The sequence below is a fragment of the Equus caballus genome, chromosome 4, assembly GCF_041296265.1.
Source record: "Equus caballus isolate H_3958 breed thoroughbred chromosome 4, TB-T2T, whole genome shotgun sequence".
NCBI classification, from domain to species: Eukaryota; Metazoa; Chordata; class Mammalia; order Perissodactyla; family Equidae; genus Equus; species Equus caballus.
In genome coordinates, this window is record NC_091687.1 from 53,014,254 (window position 1) to 53,039,344 (window position 25,091).

The 25,091-nt window shown below is 35.8% G+C and overlaps 1 protein-coding gene across 5 annotated transcripts in view; it reads right to left on the reverse strand.

The window, feature by feature from the left end:
- Nucleotides 1-25,091, reverse strand: part of CRPPA (CDP-L-ribitol pyrophosphorylase A) — a 282,773-nt gene that overhangs the window by 153,196 nt on the left and 104,486 nt on the right. For all 5 annotated transcript variants that reach the window (XR_002807444.2, XM_023639317.2, XM_023639320.2 and 2 more), the window contains exon 6: nucleotides 10,255-10,352. Coding sequence is in view for 4 of the 5 variants with exons in the window: in XM_023639317.2 (XP_023495085.1) it covers nucleotides 10,255-10,352 (98 nt within the window). In the remaining variant the exon portion in view is untranslated. The remainder of the gene's footprint in view (nucleotides 1-10,254; nucleotides 10,353-25,091) is intronic.

Genomic DNA, 25,091 nt, shown 5'->3' on the forward strand with positions numbered 1-25,091 from the left:
TCACCATTAACCACAACTATTTATCTGACTCCCACCACATATAAAGCACTGTGCAAGGGCTCAGTGATAAAAGAGATGGTGAAAAAGATGGGCATAAGAATAAATAACAATAAAAAAGCAGGATACGCAGAATGACACCACTGTTGGTGAGTAATTTAGTAAGTCCAAGAACCAGAAAAATAGGGACAACTTTATGGAAAGAGTAATATCAAACTAACATAAAACTGACAAGTAGGGGCCGCATGGGATCAAGCAGAATGCTGAGTGAGAGAGAAAAGTACATAATTTCAAGGTGTGAGGAAGACAATATGATGAACCACGATAGAGATAACATTGTCACTGAAAGGTCCAGTATAGGTCGTGAAAGATCTGAAATAACTAATCAAGCTGTATAGACTCTGTTTGACTCACATGCAGTGAACAGTCACTGGAGGTATACAGTATCAATGCAAGAAAGGGAAGGAGGAGATTTTTAACCTACGCAGACACATACTTACAGGCTTTGGAAACAAGTTTTCAAGTAATAAGATGCCATGGATAATTTATTCTGACCACAAGCTCAAAGGAGGACATTTGATTCAGTTTTCCTTGAACAACAAAAATCCTGGACCTATGATTTAGCCAAAGCCACGAGAACAATAGAATAATCTACTTTGTATTACAAAGTAGAGTTATACTGCATGCAAATAGTTGAAATGAAGTGCATCTTCAATGATTAGGGCAAATATTAATTAATAAGTATTAAATTACATTTTAAAAACACTATGTATCCTATATTCAGAACCAAAAAAATCAATAAAATGAAGTGAAATAGTGAATAAGCTCTAAAACTATATCTCAATTTAAATAGCATAAGAAAATTAGTATACACATACTCATCAAAATCAGCTGTTGAAGGTTGGAAACTATAATCCATACACCAAAGAGCAACTTTTTTCAGCTTTTTATATGGATTTTCCTTCTAAACGTATTTATCATGTGTGTAAAATCAATTAAATCCCTGAATTAGAAGATCTGATATTTACAAATACATAGCCAAAGCGAGATGTTGACGGTTCTTTTGGTTTGTTTGTTTTTAACTTATCATATCAGTTGTCTAGAACTTGTGAGCAGTGACCTCATTCCTAAGTAGACAAGGAGGTAAAATACCATTTTTACAAATTAACCACCTGGTTCTTTTAGGAAGAGTAGTATTTCAATACGTCCCTGTGTCTCAAAAATATAGAGATATGAAAGGTGAAGATATGTTAAGTATATAAAGAAATAGGAGAGAAAGTAGCATTGAGGAAGGTTTATCCTTACTCTCTCATTAATAATCATATTCTACAACTATGACAAAAAATTATAATTATAAACTTAATTTTATTAAATATAGCATGAACATAATTAATACCATCCAGTGCAACTAGGTGGTCCAATAATTTTGGATCTTTTTACCTCTGTTAAACTGATCAGGAAATCTGGCTAACATCCCAAATAAACTGAATGGGTTTAATTGAATGGTCTTCAGCTAGTTTCTGTAGTCTTGTACATACATCAAAACCACATAGTCTAAATGAATTAATTGTGCTGGCATTGTTCAGAGTCAGAGGGCCAACAGTAGGGTTCACAGTGTTATCTCACTGTTATTAAACTATACTGTACAGTGTTCAACTTCAAAAAACGAGAAATCTTAAAAATGTAACCCCAAATATTGTCATAATGTGTCAAATAAGCACTGAATAACCCTATTTTGAATGGGCTTTATGATGCTGCAATGGCTTAATTTATTTTCTTTCTTTTATTTTTTCTTTTCCTCTTCACTTGCTGTTTTTGGTGTCTTGTTTCACTAATATATCACATACGGAATTTAGTTAGGTCTATAAGAAAAGGCACAGATGCATACACTGGACACAACCTTGAGGGCATTAGGAAAATAAACTAGGTACCACAGGCAGCCTCAACAAGACCAGGGCATGCCTGACACCCAGGAAAACAAATGATTTTTCAGTTACATCCTGCTTGTCATTTGTGGTTACACAAAACAATAATTAAACTATGTGCTCCAGGAAACAGGAAGAAGTGGCCAAGCAAAATACACAAAAATCCCCTACAGTCCCTGTTTGTTCAGAACATAGATCAGCATTCTTTAGGAGCTTCATTTCTTTTATTAAAGGAATGAAAATTGGGTTGAACACACCTGTTTTTAGGGGTAATGTTATATATGAAAACATTAAATACTACATTTCTTCTTCTACAGAATTTTACTTTCAAGAAATAGCAGCCAACATAATCTTTTTTTATAGACGTAAATTGGATCATGTCATTTCTAGCTAGACTTCTATACTTCTTGCTCTCAGGACAAAATACAAGAAGTAGTAGTAAGCTTAACGTGGCCTACACAGCCCCATTCAGCCCTTCCCCACCTCTATCCTCACCTCCCACTGCACCACCCCTACTCTGATCACTTCACTCCAACCACAGCGCTCTTAGTTCAACACTCATGAACAAAGCTCTTTATGTGCCTTTCACATGCTGCTCTTTCTGGATTTCTCTTTAAATATCTAACTCTTGATTAGCCTTTGAGGCTTAACTAAATGCCACATCTGCCAAGAGATTCTATTTCACTGCCCTCCACTCCAATCCAAATCATTTTCCAGGAATCTCTTATGTAAGTGATAATGGCTCAACACAAGGTTGACATAAGGGAAGGCATATTGTAGAAAAGAAACCATATTGTAACTTTGAATGACCTCTGACTAGCTGGCCCAGACATGCTCTGATTTTGTGGCCCCTCTCAGGGGCTTTAAGATCATAACTTTGTTCTTTTGAGTTCTCTAGGAATGTGATGACCCTGGGCAGAGAGCCTATGCTGACAGCCATCATCAATGACAACTGAAAGATTGGGGTATAGGGCATTGCTCCACTCTCTGATGCATATACAGTAAAACAAAGGACTATGAGGAACTGGGACCAGAAGTCTGCCCCAAACCGGAGATCAGATGGATGCCCCACCCACAGACCAGCCACCTCCCCTACCTGGAGACCAACCCCATATATAACTGGCCTGTAGTCTTTGTTCTGTAAGATGGTTATTTCAGACATTAGTCAGCCATCATCCCTCTTGCTAGCAAGCTATAATAGAGAAACCCTTTCTCTCCTACCACCTTGCCTCCTAACTATTAACATGTCTTGCTGCAAGCAGACAATCCCCCTTGGGCAGTAACATAAACACAGTTTACTTTTTCCTTAGAACAGTTATCACAATTTGTTTGTTTGTTTAGTTACCACAATTTGTAATTCAACATCTTTTTGCATTGGTTTACTGGTTTATCCCCAAGTGGATGGTCTGCTCCTTGAGGACAGGGAATCATACCTAATTGTTCAGCAGCCTATAACCAGTGACTAAATCTTGGTTGGCATTTATTATTTGGTAAATACATTAGAAAATTAAGGAATTAATGAAAGACTGATCTTCCTATTAATAAATTCCTTGCTATTCTCAGCACACTATATAGCAACAACCACTTTTCAACATTTGTTGAGAGTTTGGAAGAAGAGGTCTCTTCCAGCAGAGTCTACTGTCCTGATATATCTCTAGAGAACTCTACCTCCAAAGCAGGTAGGCTCTGTCAAACACTTCAAACTCCTTAAGAATTCAAAGGAGGAGTATAACAAGCCTGATCATAAAGTCTTCAAAGTTAAGTATAAGTGAAATGTGCATGTGTATGGAGGGTGGGAGAGGTGTCCCTTGCCCAGTTAGTTCCTTATCTTACTTTTCAGCAACCTCTTCCATGTATTTGTGTGTATCATTACATTAGAGTTGAGATACTCAGTTCACCCTTAAGGTATGTCTCAAAATTTAACACAGATAATTACAATAAGCATACCCAATCTCTTTCATCAGGAAACTTTTTTTTTCATGCCAATAAAACAATCCTCCCATTGTGTGTTGAGCTGCTCCACACCCACATGGATGTGCCCTACAGGTGGCTGGATTTCAACAGTGGTGACTTCATCCTTTTTATATGCTCTTTTCAAAGAGAGAAAAAAGTTCTCAGAGGTAAAAAAAATCTTAGAATATGTGGCATTTTGTGTTTCTATAAGTTATGAGCTGAAAAATGCCAGAAGATATATTTGCCCTTATAAGGGGAGAGAAAAATTATAGAAAACTAGATAATTCCTTCCCCAAGGAGACAACTTCTTTCTGACCTTAGATATAAGTCCTCTGTCAAACTTTAAAATCTGTCTTTTATTTCTTTCATTTCACCTTTCTTTGAAGAATATTAAGTAGTAGAAACCAAAATGAATCAACTAGCTTCTACAGGCATTAGCTTTATGATCTTAGGCAAATCGTTAAACCACAAGGTTTCCCTATTTCTATCTATATAGTAAGGGGGAAAGTCATAGGGTTATTTTAAAGGATTAAGGAACAGAGCACTGTCCCTGGAATACAATAGGCACTCCATAATTGTTAGAGTTGTCATTGTTTAAGAGAAAAAACATTCTGATAAGCTGTGTGGTTTAACAGTTTTTAGGCAGATTAAGAAGCCAGGACAGATGTAGCAGAAATGAATGACCTCTCCTTCCAAGGTCAACCAAGTTTAACAGGGCAAAATTCAGGTTTACAAGTTCTACATTAACTCCTAGTTTATGGGGGAAAAAAATCCAATATATCTCCTCAAAGTAGGATACTACACTTCAGAGATTCTTGAGAAACCACGCTATTTCTTTCTTTTGAACATCAGTACACTCCTTGGCTTTATTATACAAATAAAATTCCTAACTTCAAGTCAAGCTTCATTTTGTAAAATTCCAAAGTTGTTATCTGTATTTATAGATAAATTAGATAGTTGAAATTAAGTCAGAGAGAAATTTAAGTGATTAAAAATTAGAAATAACAAGCAGAGCACACACAAAGAATAAAAGGGAAGAAGATTCTGAAAAGATAGTTGTTTTAGTCTTTGAATCTCTGCAGATTTCTCCACAAAAAGACATAACGCAAGGAGGACTTCAAAACCAGAAACCCATAGATAACATCTACTACAAAACCAATATTAGTGGGTAGGAATAAACTGCCAGCAACAATGAAGACCCTCACAGTTAAAAAAAACTCTGCAGAAGGGGCTGGACGGGTGGGCTAGTGGTTAAGTTTGTGCACTCTGTTTCAACAGCCTGAGGTTTGGATCCCTATGTGGACCTACACACGGCTCAACAAGACATGCTGTGGTGGTGTCCCACATGCAAAATAGAGGAAGATCGGCACAGGTGTTAGCTCAGGGCCAATGTTCCTCATCAAAAAAATGGAAAAAAAAGTGACTGGGGGTGGGGAAGGCTCAGCAAGAGAAAAGAGAAAGTTAGAAAGGAAGCTTAGTAGAATCTCAGAAACCATTTCCGAAGCTGTGAATAATATGTTAAGAGGATCATCTCTCTCTTTAGTAGGCTCATTTCTTCTAAAGCTCAGTTAATGTTCAGTATGTTTTATCAGATTATATGGCAGGTTACCTAGAATTATACTATGAACTAATCAACATAAAAATCTAAACAAATTAGTTTAACTCTTTTCTCTATTGGAATTTGAAAATTTGCTAGGCTGGTTTATACTGGATAGAACTGCATTTAATTCAGATTATAGTCATTTCTTGTTGAGAGTATGTCCTCAGGCTGTTGGCTTTGGCTAGTTAACTCTTCTTGTCTGTCATCAATTCCAAAACTCTTCGGATTTTTTCTGATCAACTCTGATGTTTGCATATAGAATTTCTGGCAGATTCAAGTATTAAGAACTAGTTTCCATATAAAACAGACTGTGCCTCCACTTATTCAACTAAGGAATTAGTTTGGATGGATTATTTCAACGAGGAACTTTTAGTTACACTAAGATAAATTTCTGATATTGAGAAAAGAATGAGACATATACAGTAGTGCCTCACATGCCACAGGAAGCTAGGACTGCCATTAGTGGGCATTTCCTTTATCACCTTAGTAACAGATACGTGATTGTGGTAAGCAACCTCTAAAATGGCCCTCCTAACAATTCACATATCTCCCAGTTTTCACCACCTCATATAATTTCCTCCTCTTGAGTATGGGCTGGACATATTGACTTGCTTCAAATGAACAGAAAATGACAGAAGTGATAGGATTAGGTTACAAAAAGACTGTGTCTTCAATGTCTCTCTAATGTGAGGCAGCCCTGTGGAGAAGCCCAAATGGCAAGAGATTGAGGCCAGCCAACAAACACATGAGTAAGCTTGGGAGCAGAATCCATTTTCACATGGAGTATTCAGATGAGACAGCAGCCTCAGTCTACAGAGAAGAGCTTGTTTGAGAGCAAATGAAAGACCTTTAGCCAAAAGAACTTGGCTAAGCTGTGCCTAGATTCCTATCCCACAATATATTTATTACCTGTAAGGTAATAAGTGTTTGTTATTTAAAGTTACTAAATTTGGAAGTAATTTGTTATGCAGAAAGCATAATACAATACATAATACAACATTCAACTTAGTAATAACAAGTCATGATCATTTATCCATTCATTTATTTTGTCAACATTCGATAAATATCCCCTTTGTATCAAGACTGCACTAGGCTCTGAGAAGACCTCAGATGGGGTTGGATAGTGTCCCACAGACCAGAAAGGTAAGTGGAAAAGCTCCCTGGGAAAAATGGCATCATAAATGAAGGCTCTAGAGGTAGGAAAGTAATACCAAATTTGAGAAACTGAAAGAAGCAGAGCTGGCCTGAAGAGTGCACAATGTGGAGATGCAGGGTTATTTGGCAAAAGTACCAGTTAAGAGGATAGACTTTGGTTTCACATGAATGCAAATTCATCTCCACTGTTCCCTGTTCTGCCACTTCATAGCAATGTTAAAAATGACAAGTTAGACATCACCCCTGTGCCTCAGTTGTCATCTGGAAAACAAGGATAATAGTAACTATTTCAGAAGGTTGCTAAGAACATATGCTATGGTACCTAGTACAAAATAGGTGTGAAAATTGTTGCCTATTATTGTTGCTGTTTTTGTTATTTTTATTAGCAGTATTGGTAATGTGAGAGATCTTATAAGACATGGCAAGGAATTTTTATATTAATTTAGGAGCAATGGAAAGTCAAGAAACAGATGTAAGTGGGAAGTAATGTGATAAGACAGACATTTTAAAAGTGATCATGCTAACAGTCACATGAATGAATGTGAGAGGGGCAAGACTGGAGCCTGGAGGTCAGTTAGCAGACTGTCGTGATAATCCAGAGAAGAGCTGGGGTGCGTAGGATAGTGGCAGTGGTGATGAAGAGAAAAGGACACAGGTGAGGAATATTGAGGGGTAGAATTCAAATGTTATGGAATTTGATTTGCTTTAAGAGTGAGATAGAGGGGCTGGCCCCATGGCCTAGTGGTTAGGTTTGTGCATTCTGCTTCAGTGGCCCAGGGTTTTGCTGGTTTAGATCCTGGGAGCAGACATGGCACCACTCATCAGGCCATGTTGAGGCGGCATCCACATAGCACAACCAAAAGGACCTACAACTAGAATATACAACGGTGTACTGGGGGACTTTGGGGAGAAGAAGAAGAAGAAACAAAAGAAAAAGAGTGAGACAGAGAACGAGTCAAAGATTACACCAGGTTTAGAGAATTAGGTAGATAATATACATGTTCAGAGATTGAAACCCTAGCAGATGGAGAAGGAATGAGTGGAGCAAGACTTTGTGAATGTGAAATATTATTGATATTTAAGCGTGATACTGTGAGGAACTTCTGATTGAACATACAGATCTGAAATGCAGGATACCGAATAATTAAACACAGGGCTAGAGAATAAATTTTGTCTCTAGCAAATAGAGGATACAAGAAGCCATCAGTATGGTTTTTTAAAGAAATCCACTTATCTATTACAGAAACCTAAAAATTATCCACAGAATCCTGCAAAAGAAACTAAGAAGAGGAAGCCAAAAATGAAAATGGATGATCAGAAAAACAAGATGGATCCACGAACTGAGATTCCGTCTAGAAAAAAGACAAGAGAGTCAAATGTTACAATAAATCAAGGTAAGGACTGAAATGTCTTGTGAATTTCCCATAGGGCAGTCACTGAGGACCTCACTGAGAGCAGGTCCTATGGAGGATTGGGGTGGAAGTCAGAATGGAATGGATTAAGGAATGAGAAGGTAAATTATTCTAAAGAAGTATGGCTACAGAATAACCTTGGGTTAAGAGAGGATTATTCATTTTGTTTTAAAGGAAGGAACTTGAACATGTTGGAATGTTGATGGGAGTTGGGGGCGGGGGGAGGAGAACTAGATCTCAGGAGAGAGAACAGTCCTAATGACTGATTAATTGAGTAATAGTCTTAAAGACTGAGTAAAGGCTTAGAGAAGCGAAAAGTTAGACCAATACACAGATGGAGTTTTACCAAGCGGGTGCATTTGAAGGACAAAGGAATTGAAGATATTGATAGAAGATCCATGATCCACTGAAGTGATGGATCATGGAATCTACGTTGGGTAAGAAAGGATGTAAAACAAAAGCTAGCTGAAGGAGAGAGAGAAGAGAGGGGGCCGGCCCGGAGTTTCATATAAAATTGAAATATGGCAGTAGGAGTAATTTAGTAAAAGATATGGGATGACAAAATATTGTGGTCAGAATACAAGGAATAGCCTTAGAATTTATTTTTCAGTACAGTTAAGATGATGGCAATATCCAGACTGGGCCCAATGGGTAGATAAATGAAGTGCACTGAAAATAAAGGTCACAGGAAATAAGGATAAGGACCTGAGAGGCCAGGGGCTAAATAAATCACATAGGTTAGTAATGTACCATCGTGTATATGCCTAAATCCCATATCATTTCATCACTAAACATATACAGGAAAAGAAACAACAGAAAGTGAATATCATAACAATTGTAACCAAAAGGATTCCTTGCAGGGTCTAATACTAGAAAGACTAATCAAGGAATTAGTCACACAGAATCCAACAGCTGGGTGTTTAACTATAGTATAAAATCCCAGCTCTCTAAACTTAGGTTTGGGTTGATAACCAGGGTTCCAATAATATTCTTTCAGGGTCCCATCTTATTGGCTTGTGCATTGATTGGATAAAGAATGAAAGAGATTATCCAAGAGTAAAAGACTATTTTTGAGGCAAAAGGGTGCTTCAGTTGGTGAGGCAGTGGGAGGTTACCTACAGTGAAATATTCTGCAAGTGCAGCAGTGAAATTGGGGCAGAGAACTTAGGAATAGATTTTCAACAGGTGGACTTGAGATAGAAACTAGAGAACAAGGTGATAAAATTTCCAAGGATACAGAGGGAAGTCAAGGGATAAAAGCAACACAGAGGAGAAGATTGTAGTATGACCTTTACAGCTAAGAGACAGCTGAGATGGCTGTCATTTTCTTTCCAGCTTTGGGTTGTTGCTCCAAATACTACTGGTAGAATTTGGCACTGACTGCCTTCTGGGGCATACCTGGGGCAGTTTGTTAAAACCTTAGATTCTAGAGCTTATCCTAGACTCTGGTTCACTAAATTTTTACGTATTCCAGGAAGGTACGTTTTTAGCAGTTCATGTATCTAATATAGGACTAAAGTTTGGGAACTCGATTATCTACTACTTAATATCTTCACACCTTTGTCTCAACTCATCATTGACAGGTCAAACATTATAGATCATGTTCATCAAAAACTTACTACATGCCAGATGCTTTTCTAGGCACTTTAAATGTATTTATTCAACCCTCCCAACAACTTTACAGTGTGGATGTTATTACATTTTCAATTTAAGATAATGAAATTAGGCAATAAAGCCAATATCTGAGCACAGGCAGGCGGATAGCAAAGCCTGTTCTCTTTCTAACTGTGCTATCATGATAAAATCTGCTAACTAAAATGAACTTTTTCCTTCTGCTTTAACTAGAATTTAATCACGTATATTGTTAAAAAAAAAAAATTCATCACATGTTCACCATAAGCTCTGATTGGTGGTTATACATTTTAATGAAAACAGGGAAATTAATTAAAATTTAATAAAATCAGTTTGGCAAACAAAACATTTCAGAATACAAAGTTGTCATAAAAATAAATAATAGAAGTCCTCAGTGGTAAAGGTTGTAAATAATTCCTATAGACTTCCTCACGCTTATTCCTACTTCTTCCATTTCCTTAGCCCTAATATTAGATATGAGGTTAACTAGGAAGTTGTTCAGTTCAAAAAATAAGGGAGAGAGAAAAGAGATATACATTCACCTCTTCAATATCATGAAACTTGATCTTTGAATACTCACATTTAATTCTTTTTTTAGCATTTCTTCAAGACAACGACCTACATGCTCTTCATCTTCTTTTGCATCCATAAGTATGCAAATCTGTTGTGAAATTCTTTCTGAGATAAAAAGGAAAAATTGTTAAGTTTCACACAGAATATGAAACAAAGCCCTCGTATGCTGAAACCTATGCTTACCTGCAGTTCCTGACTGTTGAACAATGGGGAGGTTTTGCCTTTGGGCCAAGTGGCGTTACTTGGACTACACACTGAGATGTCCTTTACTCTTCTTACCACCCAAGTCAATAAGATGTATTTAACACTTTGTTCATGCAAAACCAGGGCATTGTGCAAGCAACAGAAAGAAGAGATCTCAGGATACACTTGAAAGGAAGTAACTGGAAGAGGCAGTTATTTGGCGTGCCGACTCAATCCTTCCACGTTTATAAGGAGTCTCCCAGAACTGGATAGAATCCTACCTCCCAGGCAGATCCTCCCTTTAGGCTATGAGATTATCTCCTGTGTGCAGCTCACTGTGCCCCCTAGTGCCCTGGCTAAGTACAGCATTTTCCTTGGCATTCCTCTAGATTTAGCCAATTCAAAGGAATAGTTTCTTCCTGTTTAGCTATTACCAGAACAAGTCCAAACAGCCAAATGGATTTTCTTCAAATTTGGAAGACTTATTTGATGTGACCTGGTTTAAGAACAGAAGCTGTATGACATAGTGATATTCACCCCTGGAAACCCCGGAAACTGCACTCTCTCAAAAGATCTACAGTTCTCCTCTACAGTAGGCAGATCTGAAATACTAAGAAATGGCTATATTGCTGCCAACTAAGGAGACATTGCATGGTATTACGACACAGAGAGAGAAAACAGACTAATTTCAAACAGGAGTCCCAAATCAAAAGTTAGTTTGATTAATATTTAACCCAGCTGCTTCTTACATGGGCAACTCCATAAAACATGCTCTATATAACCACTGATCTAGCAATAGTTAATGATTCTTCCACGCAAAGCTGGGGATAACAGACCATTTAAAATAATAACATGACCACTTAGTAGTACTCTTATTACTAACCACCTCCCTCTTATCAAGAACATTGAACATTCCAGGAGCTACATGCTATATTAATGCCAATCCTCATGATGATCCTGCAAACATTCTGAATCCATATATCAGATTCAGGAAACCTGACTTCAGAGAAATAAAGTAACTTGCCCTAGATCACAGGGTTATAAGTAGTATAAAAAGGATTTAAATCCAAAGAAATTAGGCTTACAAACCCACAGCTATTCTACAGCACTAAAATATAAAGAGAGGGAAAAGACATCTAACATTTACTGAACATCAGGCATTTTCACACGAAAGGTCCTAATGTCTTCATACTCATCATCTCATTTAATGACTTGAAATAAATATGTGTTACTAGTTAAGTTTTATAATTCCTGTTTTTAATCACAAGGGTAATTCAGGTCTTCCCATAGTTCCTGCCTTTTCTATCATGCTTTCTACTTTGTAACAATTTCTGTAAAAGAATGTGACACATTCTTCATTCATTTGTATGCTACAAATTCAAGAAAACTACATATATATAACCATAGGAACTCAAACGCATTGAGAGGACACCTCTGTTCTTGGATGCAGATCTGCTCCGACTGGTTATATTACCTTAAAATTACTTCATCTCTTTAGGACTCTCTTCACTCATCTGTAAGGTTCCTACCAACTTTAAAGTGCCTATAATTCTAAGTTACATGATCCTTATAAAATTAAATTTAATTAAGAACATAAATGAATGGTCCAGATAGTAAGTGCTATGGAATATCATTGTGGTGAGAGAGAAAAATAGATTGACAATATCAGATAAATCTTTATAATGAAAGTGAGTTAGGAGCTCACTCTTGAAAGGTGAATAGGTTTTGCTTAGGAATGGAAGCAGGGGGCTTTGAAAGTAATTAAGAGGAATAAGATAAAAACATTTTTTTAATGTATTGAGGTAGGAAGAGTATGGGCATAAGCTTAATATGACAAGAGACAAGTACTCGAAAGCCATGGGATGATTTAGTAGTGAACTATAAAATGGGACATTCAGTAAATCAGATCATAGAAGTCCCATGCTGTCTTAGATACTAGAAGGTCCTGAAAGCTTTAGATTGGAAGATAATTATCATATAAAGCAGCAGGTTGAAAACTAAGTTAATCCAAACTTACACGTAGTGAAACCAAATGTTTACAGAAATTTTTGGACTAGCAAAAATCCAGACAGTTGTATTTCCAAATGCTTCTCACACAAGAAAAACAATTAATTAATTAAATGTGTAAATACAAAGTAATTTACTACATATAACAATGTGATGGCACCACGATGACTTTGGCAAATTTATGAAATAATGAGTGAAGAATAATTTTTTAAAGCAAAACAACATTGGCAGATCTTCCCTTCTTTGTTTCATCATATATCCTTTATATAATTCCAAGTTCTATCAAATGTAAATCAACAATAAATTAAAACTGATATATTACTACTCCCCTCCAAAAATGAACTATAAATAAAATGAAGTAATTCAAAAATCTATTTGCATTTATATTATGCTATGTTTCAGCTATTCTAAATAGAAAGCTTTTTTTGTTTGGGAATCTTTGCATTGCCATATACATTTTATAATAAGTTTCCACAAAAGCACTTGCTGAATATTAGACAGAAATGACACCTTTAAGATAGTAAGCCTTCCAAATCATGAACATGATATATTCCCCATTTATTGAGGTCTTCCTTCATTTCTCTCAATGATGTTTTATAGTTTTCAGTGTACAGTCCTTTTGCAGTTTTTGTTATTTATTCCTGTTTGTTGATTCTATTGTAAATTGATATTTTCAGTTTCATTTTCTATTTGTTTTTGATATACAATACATTTAATTTTTTTATACAGTCCTTGTATTCAGTAACCTTGCTAAATTCTCCTATAAATTCTAATGGTTTGTAAATTATTTCAAATTTTCTATATACATAAACATGTTGATTGTGAAGAATAAAGTTTTATTACCTTTTCACTCCACAATTTAATCTGAAAATGCAATCTTTAGAATTTTGCCTCTATATTCATGAGAAAAATTAGCCTGCAATTTTACTTTCTTAAGGGTTCTTATCCAATTTTCATTAAAGAGTTATACTGACTTCATATAATGAGGTGGGAAGTGTTCTCTTTTTCTACTCCAGAAAAGTGTGTAAGAGTGATATTATTTCTTCTTTTAAATGGTTTTGTAGAATTCACTGGTAAAAGCCAACTGCCTCTTTGTGGTAGGGTTTTCAATTAGATTCAATATCTTAAATGGGTAAATGACTTTATACAATAGTGTTTGCCTAAGAATGTGGTCATTTCACCTATATTTTCAAGTCTGTTGGCATAAAGTTTGCCATGGACTGAATGTGTTTTCCCGAAATTCATGTTGAAACCCGAACCATCCACGTGATGGTATTAAGAAGCAAGGTGTTTGAGATAATTAGGTTTAGATTAAGTTATGAGGGTGAAGCCCCCATGATGGAATTAGTGCTTGTTTAAGAAGTGAAAAAGACACTAGAGCTTCTTCTTGTGTCCATGCAAGCACTCATCAAGAGGGCAGCTGTCTGCAAGTCTAGAAGAGAGCCCTCATCTGGAAATTGAATCAGCCAGCATCTTGATCTTGGACTTCCCAGCTTTCAGAATCATGAGAAATAAATTTCTGTTATTCAAGCAATCCAGTCTATGGTCCATATCAATATGACCTTTACTAGTAATAATGATACATTCTCAATCTGTCTATAATCATTCAAAGTCAACAAGGTTCAAAATCATCAATTCTCCAATTCAATGGTTCTCAACCCTGGTTGCACACTAGAATCAACTCTGAGTATCTTTGTGTTTTGCTTTTACATTTTTCAAATACATATGCTTACAACCCACCCAACAAGATTCTCACCTCTATTTTTTGGAGTTCCAAAAGTGATTCTGGTGTTCAGCCATATTGAGAATCTCTGCTTATTCACTGCACTGATTTTCCATAATGTGGACTTTATGAAAGGTTTCTCTCTTTGAAAAATATACAAATTGCCTACTACAGCTAATCCCTCCAAGATAGCATAAATTTTTTGGATATAACTCTTTTGGGATAATTTTGCAGTTTTCTCCAATCTTCACACTGTGGGCAATTGGAGAATGGTAAGTTTACTGAGAAAATATTTGCTACTCATTTCCCTCTGGTGTAAAACTATTAAAGAAACTCAAAGCTACTCATCTCCTACTCTGATGTGCATTGTTTACTAGAAATTACAATTTTACCATTTCTTGCCCAACAGAAGACAAAAAAATGCAATGTTTATTTATCAATTACAGATATAAGGTAGTTTTTAGTCATTCAATATTTTTTAAATTATTGAGACAAATACAATTTCTATAAATTCAATTTAATATGTGGAGAGATTCAAAAAATAATATATTCATACTTTGGGAGTATTTCACATGTATAAAATAGGAAGAGAGGCTAAAAATCAATCTCTATATGAAGCCAAATTTTCCATAAGGAGTTTATAAATATATCCAAAAGAAAGGCAGCAGACATGGAAAGAATAAAAGATCCTATATTATGGGGTTTTAATGACGATTAAATGAGTTAATATTTGTAAAGTTGTATAGAGTGCCAGGTGCAAGGAGATCCCCAACAAATGTTGACAGAATAACTATTGTTGTTGTTATGGTCATATACATTCATTAAGAATATAAATTAAGATTCCTCTTGTCTACTCAAAATACAATCCATCTCTAATTTCTAATGGTCCCGTGTGGTCTCATTTCAAAGTTTGGTAAACAATCCGTATCAACTTTGTCCCACTAAGCTTTCTTTCCAAGTTTCACAGTTTCACTAAATATACAGTAGTTATGTGTAATAATGGAATACACATCTTGAGTAATAAGCAGTGCTATGTTTTCATCACAGAATTCTTTTAAAACTAAAATGGATACCTTTTAGTTCTGATTGTAAATATCTTAGTTTGTTCACTAGATCTAGACTGAAACATCCTGTGTGATTTCTATTAATAATTCCATAAACATACACTGATAATCTTAACAGGGAATGTTAATATACTTAAGATCTTCTTTAAAAAGAGACAATAGCAACTACTTTACTTGTGCTATGCAGCTGGAAGGCCACAATGGGAAAGAACGCAGCTATAGCAACAAGGCTCAAATAAACTGAACCCCCTCAATTCCAGTTATTCTAGTATTCCCCAACTCACAGAGTGGGAAAAAAATACACAATATATTTAAAATTCATTTTTTTCATGAAGCACAAAACTCTTTCCAAACATAATATGATTAATCCTTATAATTTCTCAAGGCAAACAAAGTATTTAACAACTTCCTTGAGGTTAATAATGAAATCAAAACAAAAATAGAAGCCTTTAGAATTCCTAATCTTCTGTTCTAACTTTTAATAAAGCACTTCTTAGAAGTTTTTAGAGGTTAAAATAAAAACAATAGCACTGGGGGAAATCATGAAATTATTTTACTTCCCAGAACCATAAATACTATAACACAAGAATCTAGTCTTTGTTCTCTCCCCCAAAAAAACCTAAGGATAAACTAGAAAAATACTGGAAATAATTTTAAGTCATATCTGACCTGTCAGTTTGATGACTAATATTAACCTCCAAGTTTTAGTTTTCACACTATCCTCTTTTATAAAAAAATCGCTTTTTAAAATCTAAAAGGTCACCTGTGGCACATGATGAAATATTTTGATATCTAAACCCGTAGGGTACATCCTCCCCCCAAAAAATCATTTTTAATATGTACTCTCATTTACACTGAATAACTCTTCATTTATATACAGCATTAAGTGTCACATAGTCCAATGCCACTTAGAAAATTCAAACTGGAACATGACTTGAAGTCCACATGTTAGCATTAAAAAGTATAGTCATTAATTAATAAGTCCAAATTTTTCATTTAATACCTCATCTGCATGCATGAAAACTTTTAAATTGTCAAGGTATATGTATAATTGTCAATAATTAATAATTAAGCCTAAAATAAATAATGTGCAACTTGATTTTACTTTACTGGCTGTGATGATTAATTTCATATGTCAACTTGACTTGGGACACAGGGTGCCCAGACATTTGGCCAAAGAAAATCTTGGGTGTTCCTGTGGGAGTACTTTTAGACGAAACTAACATTTAAATTGGTAGACTAAGTAAGTAAAGCAGATTGCCCTCCCTAACATGGGTAGGCTTCATCCAATCAGTTAAAAGCCTGAATAGAACAAAAGGTTGACCCTCCTCTGAGTAAGAGAACATTTTCCCACCTGATGGCCTTCAAACTGAAACATTGGCTCTTCCTGCTTCTTCAGCAGCCTGCTGGCCTTTGGACTTGAACTGACACATTGGCTTTGCAGATTTTGGACTTCCTCCATAATCTATAATCACATGAGCAAATTCCTTATTTTGTGTGTATGTGTATCCCATTTGTTCTGTTTCCCTGAAGAACCCTGAGTAATACACTGAGAAATAAGCATTATAAGCATTCTTCAACAGATAACTAATAATTGCCAAGTCCTCATCACCGGATTCCCACCTCCTATTATTCTATACAAGGCAACGTATGATCATCCACAACCCCTCACATCTTATTCTTCAGCCAAATCATCCCACCTACAATTGCCTGGACATATCGTGATCTTTAGACTAACGTACATGTTCCCCGTGCCTGCAGTGCCATTTCATTTCCTTGTTTAATTCTCCAATAAGGTCCATCAAGCATCATCTGCTTTAGTCACCCAGGATTCTCCTTATATCCAGGTACGAATCACTGCATTACTCAATCTGAGTATTACTGGGAAAAGGCTCTTCAGTGTAGGGTTTCAGGAGAAGAAAGAGATCCACGTGTACCATGACCTAATAAGTCTATTCACAAAGCTGATGTTCAGGCAGACACACCAACAATGCTGTGCCAGTTCCTTACAGCCAGCAATCATTCTGATAGTCAGTCCATGCATTCTGATTATTCAGTATTCACTGCCATACTATGTAAGTATTCTTAATATTGCCTTTTCTTTTTCACTATGGTAGTCACTTTTATACATTGTTTCACATAATCATCACAATTACCAAAAAGTAGGAATTATTCTCCCCATTTTATAGATGAGTTAAGTGAGTCTACAAAACCAGTAAGTTTCCCAAGGTCACACAGCCATGAAATTGTGAACTCTAAGCTTCCTAATCCAAATCTATGTGAAGTTAGCATCCTAAATTATGTTTCCTCTCACACTGTTCTGCATTTTTATTTTAGTTTTATTATGGTTTTTACATTGTACTATATAATTTACTTGTCTTTCTCTTCCACAAAATCACAAACTCCTAAGCTCCTCAATTTATAACATAATATCCAAATACCATACCCACATTTTAGCAGAGGGCATCAACAAGAAGATTTTGAACACTAACTGGTTTTCTGGCTCTGTATTAGGATCATAAATAAGATACATTGTTATGGGCTGAATTGTGTTCCCCCCAAAAATTCGCATGTTGGAATTCCAACCCCTAGGCCCTCAGAATGTGGCTGTACTTGGAGACAGGAGCTTTAAAGAGGTAATCAAGTGAAAATGAGGTCATTAGAATGGGCACTAATTCTATGTGACTGGTATCTTTATAAGAAGAAATTTGCACACAGAAACAGAGAGAAGACCATGTGAAGAAACAGGGAAAAGACCTCCAGCTAAAAAGGAGAGAGGCCTCAGAAAACAGCAGCCCTACCAAAGCTGTGATCTCAGACTTCCAGCCTCCAGGACTGTGAGAAAAATTTCTGTTGTTTAGGCCACCCGGTACTGGTACTTTGTTATGACAGCCCTTGGAAACGAATGCACACATTCTGTTGAATAAAAGTTAGCACTACTAAATAAAAAACTATATCTCACATCTCATTCTCTAGAATAGGATGCAAACAAATTTTTTAAAATCCTGAATATAAGGGAGAAACTAGATATATCTATCAAGAAGCCAAGCTAAAATATTTATCTTAAATCTATATTTTCTAGAAGATAAAAGAATAAGATCACTCTTTTAAAAAATAGGCCTTCAATTTGAAATCGGGGAGTGTGATACCTCCAGCTTTGTTCTTTTTTCTCAGGAATCCTTTGGCTATTCAGGGTCTTTTGTTGTCCCATATAAATTTTAGGATTCTTTGTTCTATTTCTGTAAAAAATGTTGTTGGAACTTTGATAGGGATTGCCTTGATCTATAGATTGCTTTAGGAAGTATGGACATTTTAACAATGTTAATTCTTCCAATCCAAGAGCACGGAATATCTTTCCATTTCTTTGTGTCTTCTTCGATTTCTTTCAACAATGTCTTATAGTTTTCAGTGTACAGGTCTTTCACCTCTTTTGTTAAGTATATTCCTAAGTATTATATTCTTTTGTTGCAATTGTAAATGGGATTGTATTCTTAATTTCTCTTTCTGCCACTTCCTTGTTAGTGTATAGAAACGCAACCTATTTTTGTACATTGATTTTGTATCCTGCAACTTGACTGTATTCCTTTATTATTTCTAAAAGTTTTTTAGTGGACTCTTTAGGGTTTTCCAGATATAAAATCATGTCGCCTGCAAAGAGTGACAGTTTCACTTCTTCTTTTCCAATATGGATCCCTTTTATATCTTTTTCTTGCCTGATTGCTCTGGCTAGGACTTCCAATACTATGTTAAATAAGAGTGGTGACAGTGGGCATCCTTGTCTGGTTCCTGTTCTTAGAGGGATAGCTTTCAATTTTTCTCCATTGAGAATGATATTTGCTGTGGGTTTGTCATATATGGGCTTTATTACGTTGAGGTATTTTCCTTCTATACCCATTTTATTTAGAGTTTTTATCATAAACGGATGCTGTATCTTGTCAAATGCTTTCTCTGCATCTATTGAGATGATGATGTGATTTTTATTCTTCATTTTGTTAATGTGGTGTATCTACAAAGCCATAATAACCAAAACAGCATGGTACTGGCAGAAAAACAGACACACAGATCAATGGAACAAAATTGAGAGCCCAGAAGTAAACCCACACGTTTATGGACAGCTAATATTCGACAAGGGAGCCAAGAGCATACGACGGAGAAAGGAGAGTCTCTTCAATAAATGGTGTTGGGAAAACTGGACAGCCACATGCAAAAGAATGAAAGTAGACCATTCCCTTACACCATGCACAAAAATCAACTCAAAATGGATTAAAGACTTGAATGTAAGATCCGAAACCATGAGACTTCTAGAAGAAAACATAGGCAGTACGTTCTATGACATTGGTCTGAGCAGCATATTTTCAAGCCCCATGTCTGACCGGGCAAGGGAAACAAAGGAAAAAATGAGCAAATGGGACTACATCAAACTAAAAAGCTTCTGCACAGCAAAGGAAACCATCAACAAAACGAAAAGACAACCTAACAATTGGGAGAAGATGTTTGCAAACCTCATATCAGATAAGGGGTTAATATTCAAAATATACAAAGAACTGATACAGCTCAACAACAAAAAGACCAACAATCCAATTAGAAAATTGGCGAAAGATCTGAACAGAGATTTCTCCAAAGAAGATATACAGATGGCCAACAGGCATATGAAAAGATGCTCAACATCATTAGCTATCAGGGAAATGCAAATCAAAACTACAATGAGGTATCACCTCACTCCAGTCAGAATGGCTATAATTAACAAGACAGGAAACAACAAATGTTGGAGAGGGTGTGGAGAGAAGGGAACCCTTGTTCACTGCTGGTGGCAGTGCAAACTGGTGCAGCCACTATGGAAAACAGTTTGGAGTATCCTCAGAAAATTTAAGGATAGATCTACCATATGATCCAGCTGCTCCACTGCTGAGTATTTATCCAAAGAACTTGAAAACACAAAGGCATAAAGATACTTGCACCCCTATGTTCACTGCGGCATTATACACAATAGCCAAGACTTGGAAGCAACCTAGATGCCCATCAAGGGATGAATGGATAAAGAAGATGTGGTATCTATCCACGATGGACTACTACTCAGCCATAAGAAATGATGAAATCCGGCCATTTGTGACAACATGGATGGACCTTGAGGGTATTATGCTGAGCGAAATAAGTCAGAGGGAGAAAGTCAAATACCATATGAACTCACTCATAAGTAGAAGATAAAAACGACAAAAAAAAAAAACACATAGCATTGGAGATTGAACTGGTGGTTACCATCGGGGAAGGGGGGAGGGGGGAGGGCAAAAGGGGTGATTAGGCTCACATGTGAGGGGATGCAGTATAATTAGTGTTCGGGTGGTGAACATCATGTAATGTATCCAGAATTTGAAATATGATGTACATCTGAAAAAAATAAAAATAAATAAATGTCTTCAATATAATCTAATTCCAAGTTTTATAGGCTTAATGAAAGTTAAGAATCATATTTTCTGAACTTTAATATAATAGGTACACACACAGACATACACATACATATTATTTTCTTACTTCCATTTGAGAATATACAGATAAACATATATTTTATTTGTTTCCATATGGAAGTAAGTAGAAAATATTCACTTAAGTAAACAAAGGTGATCAATAATTAAGAGAAAGTTTTTGATAAAAAGATCTCAATTCATTTGTAGTATTTTATTCAATACAGACACTTAAAAACACTTTTTTTAAAAAACTAGAACAAAAGGGAATTCTTGAAAGATGGCAATGAAAGCAGAGTCAGAGTTTTCTAATCTCCAAAAATTCCCACATAAAAACAGAACCAGATAGCAAAGCCAAAACCCATGCACAACATTTTCAATAAACTTAGATGACAAGAGATCATCATAACCTCCAAAATACAGCCAAATGAAGACAAACCACCAACAATGATGCAAGACTTGAAATACTGAAATCTATGTAGGAAGAAGCAGACGAAATCCATAAAACAGAGTGTTTGACACATTGGATAACAAGAACCTTAAAGTTAGCCAACAGATGTCCACTGAAAACCAGAGTAGGCAAATATGAGGAACAGCAGCTCTAACTGGAAGAGTTTAATCCACTCCAAGAACATTCTGTGGGGTTAATGCAGAGACAACCTGGTTAGGTCAGAGGGAACCGTGTACTCTCAAAATTGGAACACCAGAGTCTCCTTCTAGTACTGGGTTCAACTAGATGAGAAATTGGGAGTGAAATCAAAATTATATAGGATACAAACAATAAAGTCAAAAGAAAGAGAAGATTATATAAAAGTGGAAGAGGGCAAGAGAGGCAGGAAATCTCAGAACTGAATGTCCATATTTGTAGACACAAGAAAACAATAGAAGAGAGCACTCCTTGAGCTATTCTGAAAACTATCTTCCTCTTAAAGTTTAAGAAAATTAATTTCACATCCAAGTGAATAATTGAAAAAGCATCAAAGTCAAACCCCACATAAATTATAAGAAAAAAGAAAATAAGGAACAGAATAACATCTCTACCAATAATGAGCGCACACCAGAAAGATGTGCCTATAAAACCAATCAAAACTGTAATCTACTATTTTAAAACAGGCTTAAAAACAGTAAGGTAATGAAACAAGACATGGAAGAATGATATATTTTAGAATTAGAAAAACTCAGAAATTAGGTGGCTGAACTCAGGAAAGATTTTAAAATAAAAGAAAGGATTATCGGGGCCGGCCCGGTGGCGCAGCGGTTAAGTTCGCACGTTCCGCTTCTCGGCGGCCCGGGGTTCGCTGGTTCGGATCCCGGGTGCGGACATGGCACTGCTTGGCAGCCATGCTGTGGTAGGCGTCCCACGTATAAACTAGAGGAAGATGGGCACGGATGTTAGCTCAGAGCCAGGCTTCCTCAGCAAAAAGAGGAGGACTGGCAGTAGTTAGCTGAGGGCTAATCTTCCTCCAAAAAAAAATAAAATAAAATAAAATAAAAGAAAGGATTATTTCAGAAATGTGGACTATGCTATGAATGACACAAGTATAAACTTAACAGGTAACACTTTAAGAGAAAAAGGTAAACATAAAATTTTAAAAATATAAAAGTGAAGATGGGGCAGGCCCAGTGGCGTGCCAGTTAAGTTCACACATTCCACTTTGGTGGCCCAGGGTTCACTGTTTCAGATCCCAGGTGCAGACCTATGCACTGCTTGGCAAGCCATGCTGTCGCAGGCGTCCCACATATAAAGTAGAGGAAGATGGGCACAGATGTTAGCTCAGGGCCAATCTTCTTCAGCAAAAAGAGGAGGATTGGCAGCAGATGTTAGCTCAGGGCTAATCTTCCTCAAATAAATAAATAAATAAATAACAGTGAAGAAAGATAAAAAAGATTCAATAGAAAGTGACAAATATTTAAGTAAAGATAATCCAACATACACATAAAGAAGAAAATACAAAAAACTATAATTCAAGAACTCTTTACTGACATTTACACACACACACACACACACACACACACACACACAGAGCACGTCACATATCAATGCCTGCAAATATTTACCAACAAAAACCAATACCAAGACATTTTATGGCAAAATTGGTAAACTTTGAAGAAAAAAAACTAATTCCTTTGGTCATCTATACCAAAAACAAAAACAAATATATAAGGGAATAAAATGAGATAATCAGACTTTACGCAAGAAAAACATGAAGAGACATGTTTAAAATGTTCAAGAGGAAAAAACATGAGCCAAGGATTTTATATTAAGTAAAACTGACTTTCACACATACAGCACACAAGCAGTTATTAACATGAATTCAGTAAGTGATTTTCCCATGAACCTTTCCTAAGGAACATACAAGGGTTCAAGCTTCAGACAACCAAAGTCCAGAGAGACATCAATGGAAGGATTTATGGATAGCATAAAACATATAGTTACTTGCAGAACTATGACTAAAGAAGGGCTAAAATTAATAGTGTACAGTATGTAATGGCTATGTAATATGACAATATAGATACAATGTAAAAAAAAGGAGGAGAGTAAATATGTAGAAAAAAGTTAACTTTTTGGAAATAATACTGGTTGATAGCATTAGTATTGATTTTTTGAGACTCTAGAGTGTGCACTATTGAATAAAACAACTAAATATTTACAGAATATTCTATTATTCCCTGTGTCTTTGAGAATCCTGATTCTTAACGTGGAATAAACAAGATACAATATTGAATTTGAAGTACCCGTATGAACTCATGGGGTATTTCATCTTTATACAAACACACACACACAAAATAATTGGTGACTTTAGAGGATGATAAACAATCAGTTCATTCATGTGAAAACTGATAAAGGAAAATAATCAAGCATTTACCTTTCCTATATAAACTGTACCACCGGGTAACTAAATAGTCAATGAGGGAAAGTGTTTCTTTATGAAAATACCCTAACATGTGAAAAATAATTGATAGAATTAAAACAGCATGATTTTGCACCTCCCAATGTATTAACAAATTTAGTAATTGAGGATCAATGGCTGCTATCACCACAAAATAAAAGATAAACAAACTTTAGGCATCTGATAAAAACATACAACACCTCTAGTCTTGCCAAAAAGATGAAAACAAGTCTGATCAAGCTTCTAGATTCAGCTTCAACTTTGTATAGGACAGAGAAATATACGAAAATGCCCATACGTGAATACTCACTCATTAAAAATCAAAACAGGAGGAAATCCACAGGTCAAAGGGGCTGAGTTCAGCAAAAAACAAAGTATAAGCAAAATAACGGGATAGGGAACCTGTAGGTTAAATGAGATTTAAAATGTCATTTAAAAAAGTATCTCAACTAAACCAGAGTGTCTAGGAATGCACATCTGAGTGGCAAAAATCAAAAGAATTATGAGGAGGAGATTGCTACAAAATCTCGATAAGCTCCTATTTTTGAGGAGGGAGCAGGTTATGTCTAGATAAAGGTTAGGAAAGGGCTTTGGTGGTGGGTGGCAATGTTCTATGCTTGATCTAGGTGTTGTTACACAATAAGTGTATTATTCTTTAAGCTATAAATATGTTTGGTTTGGATTTCTGTATCTGTGATTTACTTGACAATGAAAGATTTTAAAAAACAGAAAAAAATTATCTGAAAGTACACTAATCCTTCCATCCTGGCTTCTGTTCAATGGGAAAGTATCTTTATATACGATCAATGGACAAAATAAGGTCTTGGGTGTATCACAGAAGGATGCATAAAGATCTGTAATACACAAACAATGGGGGAACTTTTTAAAATTAAACCACTAACAACGTGAAATAATAAGAGCAATGATATTTTTATTTACAAGCTTCTAAGCTTTACAAGTTCAAACTACCTTAGAGTCAATCCTTTAAATTCTAATTGATCAATGAAATGTTATTAATAAGTAGTTAGGAAGATGTTGTTATCCTCCTTTAAGTAAAAAGCAATTGAGGCACAGAGCAACTTAAAATCGTTGGATGATTTCTCACTAGGTGATTGACAGATAAATATTGTTATGTATCACAATAAACATATGTTAAATTCTAATCAAAAGCTTATGAAGCAGGTAAAATTATTTTGCCCTCTTTACAGATAAATATTTGAATGTCTGGCCTAGGATTACAACACAGCTAGGAAACAGAGCAGCCAGGATTCAAACTAGACACTCTGGTCTGGAGTTAAGACCTCAACCACTCTATGTGCTGACAGAACCTATAAACAAAGTAGATAATGTCCCAATTCAACATCCTATACAGGAGTTTTTCTACCTTTTTTATTGACGTAAGACATGTCCAATAGTAGTCTTACGGGGTCAAATAGTAGTTTATGGAGTAAACAGGATTCTCTGCCAGTTCCAGCACACTTATTTCTCTTCCAAATGTTAATACACAAAAGAATGTA